This window comes from Oncorhynchus gorbuscha, linkage group LG23 (assembly GCF_021184085.1).
Source record: "Oncorhynchus gorbuscha isolate QuinsamMale2020 ecotype Even-year linkage group LG23, OgorEven_v1.0, whole genome shotgun sequence".
Lineage (NCBI taxonomy): Eukaryota > Metazoa > Chordata > Actinopteri > Salmoniformes > Salmonidae > Oncorhynchus > Oncorhynchus gorbuscha.
In genome coordinates this window covers 6,130,582-6,142,075 of record NC_060195.1, presented here as the reverse complement: position 1 = coordinate 6,142,075, position 11,494 = coordinate 6,130,582, and the positions used below count along the sequence as shown (strand labels likewise).

General features: G+C 42.7%; 1 protein-coding gene across 15 annotated transcripts in view; it reads right to left on the bottom strand.

Moving 5' to 3' along the window:
- ahnak (AHNAK nucleoprotein) overlaps positions 1–11,494 on the bottom strand; it is a 60,898-nt gene that overhangs the window by 142 nt on the left and 49,262 nt on the right. For 10 of the 15 annotated variants that reach the window (XM_046322927.1, XM_046322935.1, XM_046322931.1 and 7 more), the window contains 2 exons: positions 3,443–10,717; positions 1–2,965 (listed from right to left, as the gene is read on the bottom strand). The exon at positions 1–2,965 is cut by the window's left edge and continues 142 nt beyond it. In XM_046322927.1, the coding sequence (XP_046178883.1) occupies positions 810–2,965; positions 3,443–10,717 (9,431 nt within the window). In that variant the 3' untranslated portion in view covers positions 1–809. Of the gene's footprint in view, positions 2,966–3,442; positions 11,411–11,494 lie in introns of all 15 variants that reach the window. The other 5 variants (XM_046322942.1, XM_046322933.1, XM_046322938.1 and 2 more) reach the window with 5 other exon arrangements.

Here is an 11,494-nt window from a genome sequence, read left to right as displayed (position 1 = left end):
TCAATGTGCATCTTCCATTTTGGTATTTGAGCAGAATTCAAATGAAAGATTTTGAAGCGAAAAGGGACAAATTGTAATAATCTAATTGGATGTAAAGAAATATATTTAAAAAATGCCTGCTCTCTCTCAAAGATGAATAACAACAGTAGATAGAATTTATTAGTAAACAGAAACATTGTTTTTATTTGCAATTATGGTCTCTGACTGCATTGGTATACAGGGACGGCTTTATGTTGAGTAAATAAGCTTCTGCAACAATTACATATCCAAAGTTTCAAAAACAAAAGTAAATCATTTCATACATATAAAAAAGGAAAAGTAGTTATTGAGGTTGTTGTTTTTTTTGCTGTGTGTCTGTGTGTATAAACATACTTTTCTTAAAAATAACAATTGAATCCATACTATTTTTTGTGCAATAGAACCCTGGATATAAAAATACCTCATCTTGACAAAATGCATTTTAACCGAATGCAATACAACAATGGGACTAAACATGTGAGGCACTATTGGTATGAATTTGGTGAGATTTATGCTCAATAAATTTTGACTATGTACAAAAGACAATACTTAATATTACAATACAGATTCATCTTATTTACAGTTAAATTGAAGTATGAACAATGTCATGTAATAAGTAAAATGTGTGGAGAAAAGTCCTAAGGGAATACAACACATGTAATGTTACATTGAGATGAGATGTGAACTCATCTGTCAAGTTTTACATTCTTGAGCAGATAGGGCTGTTGTGTATATGGAGAAGATAATTGGGTAGTATACAGGAGAGTTTATAATTAGCCTCAACAATTCATTCATTTCTTTGGTGACATGGAAAAGTCAAGTTTTGGGAAATGGAAACCACCTCTAGACCCACTGTCGCTGCTGGAAGACGAGGCGATTCTCGACTTTTTAGAGGGGAGAGATACACCACCACTTCCTTCTACTCTCTCTTCATCATCTTCACCCAGTGTCACTTCATATGAGCCCGTCGACTTTGAGCCAAAACCACCAAAGGTGCCAAACTTTGACTTGCTCTTCTTTCCTTTCACCTTGGCCCCCCCAACATCAACAGAGATGTCGCCACCCTCGGCACTTAAGTGACTTGAGGGGGAAGACACAGCCAGATCTCCCTCGTCACTCGCCACAGAGGAAGACCGATGCCTTGATTTCTTCAAAAGATCCAGTGAGGCTGATTTGCTCTTAGGGGACACACTATGCCCAGATCCTCCCTCTACAGACAACTTGCCACTTACTAACTCCCCATGACTTAAACTCAACTCTTTGGAGCCCTTAACGCCGCCACCGGCTCCCAGTTCTGCGTCCGGCCCCTGAAAGCTAAGATCTGCTGCACTACCTCCCTTTGCTTTTGACTTGCCAAAACCGAACCTTGGCATCTTCACATGCACTTTACCACCACTGTTCTTCACGTCTGGGCCGTGCAACTCCAGGCTCGGAGAACTAACTCTACCAATAACCGAAGGAGTCTGCACATCAACCTTCTCACCCCCCACTGCTAACCCTGGTCCTGCCCCTGCCCCTGCTTCTAACCCTGCATCAACATCTACTCCCATCTCTGGTCCATGGTACTTTGGAACACTGATTTTGGGGAATGATACATGTCCCTCTGGGAAATGTAGTCCACTGAATCCTGAAACATTTGAGTCTACTTCTACTCCTCCTCCGATCTCTGTCTTAGGACCTTGAAAACCTCCTGAGAGGCTTGTCTCTCCTTTCAGATTTTGCCCGTTCACATTTACGTCAACATCAGAGACATTTACCTGGGGCCCTTTGATTTTCCTCCCTGGAAATTTCATGTTAGACTTAGTTTTTACATCTGGGACTTCCACGTTTACATCTGGGCCCCCAATGTTGGCTTGTAGACTCCCAGATGACAGGTCACCTTTAACTTTGGAAGATTTTACATCAAATTCCACATCAGGGAAATGAAGTTTTCCAAAGAAAGATTTCTTTACTTTTGCTCCTTTCAGGTGAAGCTCAGGAGAGTCAACATCTAAATCTACACCTGATGTTTCAAGGTCAATATCGACATCAGGTTTCTTTGCTTTCCCTTTGATTTTGGGCAGTTTGAATTTGCCTTTCTTTCCTTTGACATGAATGTCAACATCAGGGGCTTCTAGACTACTGTCAACCTCTGGCAAATGAACATCTAATTTGGGGCTCTTTCCTCCCATATGGATCTTTGGTGCATTGAATTTAGGTCCTTTGATATTTGCATCCCCAAGGTTAAGGTCAACCTCAGGTGCTTTCACGTCAATCGTTCTGTGAGAAATATTCAGTTCAGGACTTTCAACTTCTGGGGACTTAATACCAAACATGGGACCTTTGAACTTTGGAAACTTGATGTCTGGTTTTTCAAAACTGAAACTGGGACTTCCCATATCAAGGGAACCACCTGAAAACTTTGCATCAGGACCTCTGATGTCGAGATCTGTACGTGAAATGTCACCACTAGGTACCATGATGTCAATATCAGCTTGAGGTAGGTTAAGATCCACATCTGGACCCTCCAGTTTAGGTCCTCTGAATCCAAATGATGGCATCTTCATCTTTGGCATCTTAAATCCTCCTGAACCTTCAATGTCAACATCTGGACCTTCAATGTCTACTTTGGGTGCTTTGAGGTCTCCTTCGATCTTGGGGACTGACACATCAAAATCACCCTTTACCTTTGGACCTTTCAGGTTGAAATCCATATCTGGCATTGATATCTTTGGTCCTGACATTGAAGGCATCTTGAATTTCGGCCCTTTTATTTTACCATCTGGGCCTTCAATGTCCAGTTCTGGACCTTTGATGTCAACGTTGGGCCCCTTAATATCAATGTCAGCTTTAGGAAGGTTGATATCAACATCTGGCCCCTCCAGTTTGGGTCCTTTGAATCCAAATGATGGCATCTTCATCTTTGGCATCTTAAATCCTCCTGAACCTTCAATGTCAACATCTGGACCTTCAACATTAATGTCAGCTTTAGGTAGGCTGAGATCGACATCCGGACCCTCCAGGTTAGGTCCTTTGAATCCAAAGGATGGCATTTTCATCTTTGGCATCTTAAATCCTCCTGAACCTTCGATGTCAACATCTGGACCTTTAATGTCTACTTTGGGTGCTTTGAGGTCTCCTGACATATCAACATCTCCCTTCATCTTTGGACCTTTCAGGTTGAAGTCCATGTCAGGCATGGAAATATTTGGTCCTGATATGGAAGGCATCTTGAATTTCGGCCCTTTTATTTTACCATCTGGGCCTTCAATGTCCAGTTCTGGACCTTTGATGTCAACGTTGGGGCCCTTAATATCAATGTCAGCTTTAGGAAGGTTGATATCAACATCTGGCCCCTCCAGTTTGGGTCCTTTGAATCCAAATGATGGCATCTTCATCTTTGGCATCTTAAATCCTCCTGAACCTTCAATGTCAACATCTGGACCTTCAATGTCTACTTTGGGTGCTTTGAGGTCTCCTTCGATCTTGGGGACTGACACATCAAAATCACCCTTTACCTTTGGACCTTTCAGGTTGAAATCCATATCTGGCATTGATATCTTTGGTCCTGACATTGAAGGCATCTTGAATTTTGGCCCTCTGATTTTACCATCATACCCTTCAATGTCAATTTCTGGACCTTCAACATTAATGTCAGCTTTAGGTAGGCTGAGATCGACATCCGGACCCTCCAGGTTAGGTCCTTTGAATCCAAAGGATGGCATTTTCATCTTTGGCATCTTAAATCCTCCTGAACCTTCGATGTCAACATCTGGACCTTTAATGTCTACTTTGGGTGCTTTGAGGTCTCCTGACATATCAACATCTCCCTTCATCTTTGGACCTTTCAGGTTGAAGTCCATGTCAGGCATGGAAATATTTGGTCCTGATATGGAAGGCATCTTGAATTTCGGCCCTTTTATTTTACCATCTGGGCCTTCAATGTCCAGTTCTGGACCTTTGATGTCAACGTTGGGGCCCTTAATATCAATGTCAGCTTTAGGAAGGTTGATATCAACATCTGGCCCCTCCAGTTTGGGTCCTTTGAATCCAAATGATGGCATCTTCATCTTTGGCATCTTAAATCCTCCTGAACCTTCAATGTCAACATCTGGACCTTCAATGTCTACTTTGGGTGCTTTGAGGTCTCCTTCGATCTTGGGGACTGACACATCAAAATCACCCTTTACCTTTGGACCTTTCAGGTTGAAATCCATATCTGGCATTGATATCTTTGGTCCTGACATTGAAGGCATCTTGAATTTCGGCCCTTTGATTTTACCATCTGGGCCTTCAATGTCAATTTCTGGACCTTCAACATTAATGTCAGCTTTGGGTAGGTTGAGATCGACATCCGGACCCTCCAGGTTAGGTCCTTTGAATCCAAAGGATGGCATTTTCATCTTTGGCATCTTAAATCCTCCTGAACCTTCGATGTCAACATCTGGACCTTTAATGTCTACTTTGGGTGCTTTGAGGTCTCCTGACATATCAACATCTCCCTTCATCTTTGGACCTTTCAGGTTGAAGTCCATGTCAGGCATGGAGATCTTTGGTCCTGATATGGAAGGCATCTTGAATTTCGGCCCTTTGATTTTACCATCTGGGCCTTCAATGTCCAGTTCTGGACCTTTGATGTCAACGTTGGGCCCCTTAATATCAATGTCAGCTTTAGGAAGGTTGATATCAACATCTGGCCCCTCCAGTTTGGGTCCTTTGAATCCAAATGATGGCATCTTCATCTTTGGCATCTTAAATCCTCCTGAACCTTCAATGTCAACATCTGGACCTTCAATGTCTACTTTGGGTGCTTTGAGGTCTCCTTCGATCTTGGGGACTGACACATCAAAATCACCCTTTACCTTTGGACCTTTCAGGTTGAAGTCCACATCAGGCATGGAGATCTTTGGTCCTGACATTGAAGGCATCTTGAATTTTGGCCCTCTGATTTTACCATCATACCCTTCAATGTCAATTTCTGGACCTTCAACATTAATGTCAGCTTTAGGTAGGCTGAGATCGACATCCGGACCCTCCAGGTTAGGTCCTTTGAATCCAAAGGATGGCATTTTCATCTTTGGCATCTTAAATCCTCCTGAACCTTCGATGTCAACATCTGGACCTTTAATGTCTACTTTGGGTGCTTTGAGGTCTCCTGACATATCAACATCTCCCTTCATCTTTGGACCTTTCAGGTTGAAGTCCATGTCAGGCATGGAAATATTTGGTCCTGATATGGAAGGCATCTTGAATTTCGGCCCTTTTATTTTACCATCTGGGCCTTCAATGTCCAGTTCTGGACCTTTGATGTCAACGTTGGGGCCCTTAATATCAATGTCAGCTTTAGGAAGGTTGATATCAACATCTGGCCCCTCCAGTTTGGGTCCTTTGAATCCAAATGATGGCATCTTCATCTTTGGCATCTTAAATCCTCCTGAACCTTCAATGTCAACATCTGGACCTTCAATGTCTACTTTGGGTGCTTTGAGGTCTCCTTCGATCTTGGGGACTGACACATCAAAATCACCCTTTACCTTTGGACCTTTCAGGTTGAAATCCACATCAGGCATTGATATCTTTGGTCCTGACATTGAAGGCATCTTGAATTTTGGCCCTTTGATTTTACCATCATACCCTTCAATGTCAATTTCTGGACCTTCAACATTAATGTCAGCTTTAGGTAGGCTGAGATCGACATCCGGACCCTCCAGGTTAGGTCCTTTGAATCCAAAGGATGGCATTTTCATCTTTGGCATCTTAAATCCTCCTGAACCTTCGATGTCAACATCTGGACCTTTAATGTCTACTTTGGGTGCTTTGAGTTCTCCTTCAATCATTGGCACAGACATGTCCACATCTCCCTTCATTTTTGGACCTTTCAGGTCAAAGTCCATATCAGGCATAGAGATCTTTGGTCCTGATATTGATGGCATCTTGAATTTTGGGCCCTTGATTTTGCCATCAGGGCATTCAATGTCAATTTCCGGAACTTTAATGTCAACACTGGGTCCCTTAATGCCGACATCAGATTTAGGTATGTTAATATCTAAATCTGGTATCTCTACTTTCGGGCTTCTGAATCCAAATTTTGGCATTTTGAATTTGGGTCCTTTGACCTTAGGGCTGGTAGCCCCAACATCAAGCTCAAGGTCTGAAACACTACCTTTTGGTCCTTTGACATTAATATCTACTTTTGCTAGATTTACATCAACCTCAGGAGACTTGACTTTTGGCCCTCCGAATCCAAACTTTGGCATTTTGAACTTAGACTTCTTTGGTGTAATGTCAGGACTCTCAATTGAGATATCCAATCCCTCAAATTCAGCTTTTGGTGTACTGATTTCTCCCTCAACTCCCCCCTTGAACTTTGGACCTTTGAGATTGAAATCAATATCAGGCATCGACATTTTGGGGCCAGAAATAGAGGGCATCTTCATCTTTGGCATCTTAAATCCTCCTGAACCTTCAATGTCAACATCTGGCCCTTCAAAATCAACTTTGGGTGATTTCAGGTCACCTTCAATCATTGGCACAGACATGTCCACGTCTCCCTTCATTTTTGGACCTTTCAGATTGAAGTCCACATCAGGCATGGAGATCTTCGGTCCTGATATTGATGGCATCTTGAATTTTGGTCCTTTGATTTTTCCATCTGGACCTTCAATGTCAAGATCTGGACCTTCAATGTCTACCTTTGGTGCTTTGATGTCTATATCAGCTGTTGGTAGGTTAACATCAACATCTGGACCCTCCAATTTAGGACCTTTGAATCCAAATGATGGCATCTTCATCTTTGGCATCTTAAATCCTCCTGAACCTTCAATGTCAAGATCTGGCCCCTCTATGTCTACTTTGGGTGCTTTGAGGTCTCCTTCTATCTTGGGCCCTGACACATCGAAATCTCCTTTCATCTTTGGACCTTTTAGGTTGAAATCCACATCAGGCATGGAGATCTTCGGTCCTGAAATTGATGGCATCTTGAATTTTGGCCCTTTGATTTTTCCATCTGGCCCTTCAATGTCAAGATCTGGACCTTCAATGTCTACTTTCGGTGCTTTAAGTTCTCCTGACATATCAACATCTCCCTTCATCTTGGGACCTTTCAGATTGAAGTCCATATCAGGCATGGAGATCTTCGGTCCTGATATTGATGGCATCTTGAATTTTGGTCCTTTGATTTTACCATCAGGGCCTTCAATGTCAAATTCTGGACCTTTAATGTCCACTTTTGGCGCTTTGATGTCTATATCAGCTTTTGGTAGGTTAACATCAACATCTGGACCCTCCAATTTAGGACCTTTGAATCCAAATGATGGCATCTTCATCTTTGGCATCTTAAATCCTCCTGAACCTTCAATGTCAAGATCTGGCCCCTCTATGTCTACTTTGGGTGCTTTGAGGTCTCCTTCTATCTTGGGCCCTGACACATCGAAATCTCCTTTCATCTTTGGACCTTTCAGATTGAAGTCCACATCGGGCATGGAGATCTTCGGTCCTGAAATTGATGGCATCTTGAATTTTGGCCCTTTGATTTTTCCATCTGGACCTTCAATGTCAAGATCTGGACCTTCAATGTCTACTTTGGGTGCTTTAAGTTCTCCTGACATATCAACATCTCCCTTCATCTTGGGACCTTTCAGATTGAAGTCCACATCAGGCATGGAGATCTTTGGTCCTGAAATTGATGGCATCTTGAATTTTGACCCTTTGATTTTTCCATCTGGACCTTCAATGTCAAGATCTGGACCTTCAATGTCTACTTTGGGTGCTTTAAGTTCTCCCGACATATCAACATCTCCCTTCATCTTGGGACCTTTCAGATTGAAGTCCACATCAGGCATGGAGATCTTTGGTCCTGACATTGACGGCATCTTGAATTTCGGCCCTTTGATTTTACCATCAGGGCCTTCAATGTCAAGATCTGGACCTTTAATGTCCACTTTTGGCGCTTTGATGTCTATATCAGCTTTTGGTAGGTTAACATCAACATCTGGACCCTCCAATTTAGGACCTTTGAATCCGAAAGACGGCATCTTCATCTTTGGCATCTTAAATCCTCCTGAACCTTCAATGTCAAGTTCTGGACCTTTAATGTCCACTTTGGGCGATTTGATGTCTATATCAGCTGTTGGCAGGTTAACATCAACATCTGTACCCTCCAATTTAGGACCTTTGAATCCAAATGATGGCATCTTCATCTTTGGCATCTTAAATCCTCCTGAACCTTCAATGTCAAGATCTGGACCTTCTATGTCTACTTTGGGTGCTTTGAGGTCTCCTTCTATCTTGGGCCCTGACACGTCGAAATCTCCTTTCATCTTTGGACCTTTCAGATTGAAGTCCACATCGGGCATGGAGATCTTCGGTCCTGAAATTGATGGCATCTTGAATTTTGACCCTTTGATTTTTCCATCTGGACCTTCAATTTCAAGATCTGGACCTTCAATGTCTACTTTGGGTGCTTTAAGTTCTCCTGACATATCAACATCTCCCTTCATCTTGGGACCTTTCAGATTGAAGTCCACATCAGGCATGGAGATCTTTGGTCCTGACATTGACGGCATCTTGAATTTCGGCCCTTTGATTTTACCATCAGGGCCTTCAATGTCAAGTTCTGGACCTTTAATGTCCACTTTTGGCGCTTTGATGTCTATATCAGCTTTTGGTAGGTTAACATCAACATCTGGACCCTCCAATTTAGGACCTTTGAATCCAAATGATGGCATCTTCATCTTTGGCATCTTAAATCCTCCTGAACCTTCAATGTCAACTTCTGGACCTTTAATGTCCACTTTGGGCGATTTGATGTCTATATCAGCTGTTGGCAGGTTAACATCAACATCTGGACCCTCCAATTTAGGACCTTTGAATCCAAATGATGGCATCTTCATCTTTGGCATCTTAAATCCTCCTGAACCTTCAATGTCAACATCTGGACCTTCAATGTCTACTTTGGGTGCTTTGAGGTCTCCTTCTATCTTGGGCCCTGACACATCGAAATCTCCTTTCATCTTTGGACCTTTCAGATTGAAGTCCACATCGGGCATGGAGATTTTCGGTCCTGAAATTGATGGCATCTTGAATTTTGACCCTTTGATTTTTCCATCTGGACCTTCAATGTCAAGATCTGGACCTTCAATGTCTACTTTGGGTGCTTTAAGTTCTCCCGACATATCAACATCTCCCTTCATCTTGGGACCTTTCAGATTGAAGTCCACATCAGGCATGGAGATCTTTGGTCCTGACATTGACGGCATCTTGAATTTCGGCCCTTTGATTTTACCATCAGGGCCTTCAATGTCAAGTTCTGGACCTTTAATGTCCACTTTTGGCGCGTTGATGTCTATATCAGCTTTTGGTAGGTTAACATCAACATCTGGACCCTCCAATTTAGGACCTTTGAATCCAAATGATGGCATCTTCATCTTTGGCATCTTAAATCCTCCTGAACCTTCAATGTCAACTTCTGGACCTTTAATGTCCACTTCGGGCGATTTGATGTCTATATCAGCTGTTGGCAGGTTAACATCAACATCTGGACCCTCCAATTTAGGACCTTTGAATCCAAATGATGGCATCTTCATCTTTGGCATCTTAAATCCTCCTGAACCTTCAATGTCAACATCTGGACCTTCAATGTCTACTTTGGGTGCTTTGAGGTCTCCTTCTATCTTGGGCCCTGACACATCGAAATCTCCTTTCATCTTTGGACCTTTCAGATTGAAGTCCACATCGGGCATGGAGATCTTCGGTCCTGAAATTGATGGCATCTTGAATTTTGGCCCTTTGATTTTTCCATCTGGACCTTCAATGTCAAGATCTGGACCTTCAATGTCTACTTTGGGTGCTTTAAGTTCTCCTGACATATCAACATCTCCCTTCATCTTGGGACCTTTCAGATTGAAGTCCACATCAGGCATGGAGATCTTTGGTCCTGAAATTGATGGCATCTTGAATTTTGACCCTTTGATTTTTCCATCTGGACCTTCAATGTCAAGATCTGGACCTTCAATGTCTACTTTGGGTGCTTTAAGTTCTCCCGACATATCAACATCTCCCTTCATCTTGGGACCTTTCAGATTGAAGTCCACATCAGGCATGGAGATCTTTGGTCCTGACATTGACGGCATCTTGAATTTCGGCCCTTTGATTTTACCATCAGGGCCTTCAATGTCAAGTTCTGGACCTTTAATGTCCACTTTTGGCGCTTTGATGTCTATATCAGCTGTTGGCAGGTTAACATCAACATCTGGACCCTCCAATTTAGGACCTTTGAATCCAAATGATGGCATCTTCATCTTTGGCATCTTAAATCCTCCTGAACCTTCAATGTCAACATCTGGACCTTCAATGTCTACTTTGGGTGCTTTGAGGTCTCCTTCTATCTTGGGCCCTGACACATCAAAATCTCCTTTCATCTTTGGACCTTTCAGATTGAAGTCCACATCGGGCATGGAGATCTTCGGTCCTGAAATTGATGGCATCTTGAATTTTGACCCTTTGATTTTTCCATCTGGACCTTCAATGTCAAGATCTGGACCTTCAATGTCTACTTTGGGTGCTTTAAGTTCTCCCGACATATCAACATCTCCCTTCATCTTGGGACCTTTCAGATTGAAGTCCACATCAGGCATGGAGATCTTTGGTCCTGATATTGACGGCATCTTGAATTTCGGCCCTTTGATTTTACCATCAGGGCCTTCAATGTCAAGTTCTGGACCTTTAATGTCCACTTTTGTCGCTTTGATGTCTATATCAGCTTTTGGTAGGTTAACATCAACATCTGGACCCTCCAATTTAGGACCTTTGAATCCAAATGATGGCATCTTCATCTTTGGCATCTTAAATCCTCCTGAACCTTCAATGTCAAGATCTGGCCCCTCTATGTCTACTTTGGGTGCTTTGAGGTCTCCTTCTATCTTGGGCCCTGACACATCGAAATCTCCTTTCATCTTTGGACCTTTCAGATTGAAGTCCACATCGGGCATGGAGATCTTCGGTCCTGAAATTGATGGCATCTTGAATTTTGGCCCTTTGATTTTTCCATCTGGACCTTCAATGTCAAGATCTGGACCTTCAATGTCTACTTTGGGTGCTTTAAGTTCTCCCGACATATCAACATCTCCCTTCATCTTGGGACCTTTCAGATTGAAGTCCACATCAGGCATGGAGATCTTTGGTCCTGACATTGACGGCATCTTGAATTTCGGCCCTTTGATTTTACCATCAGGGCCTTCAATGTCAAGATCTGGACCTTTAATGTCCACTTTTGGCGCTTTGATGTCTATATCAGCTTTTGGTAGGTTAACATCAACATCTGGACCCTCCAATTTAGGACCTTTGAATCCGAAAGACGGCATCTTCATCTTTGGCATCTTAAATCCTCCTGAACCTTCAATGTCAAGTTCTGGACCTTTAATGTCCACTTTGGGCGATTTGATGTCTATATCAGCTGTTGGCAGGTTAACATCAACATCTGTACCCTCCAATTTAGGAC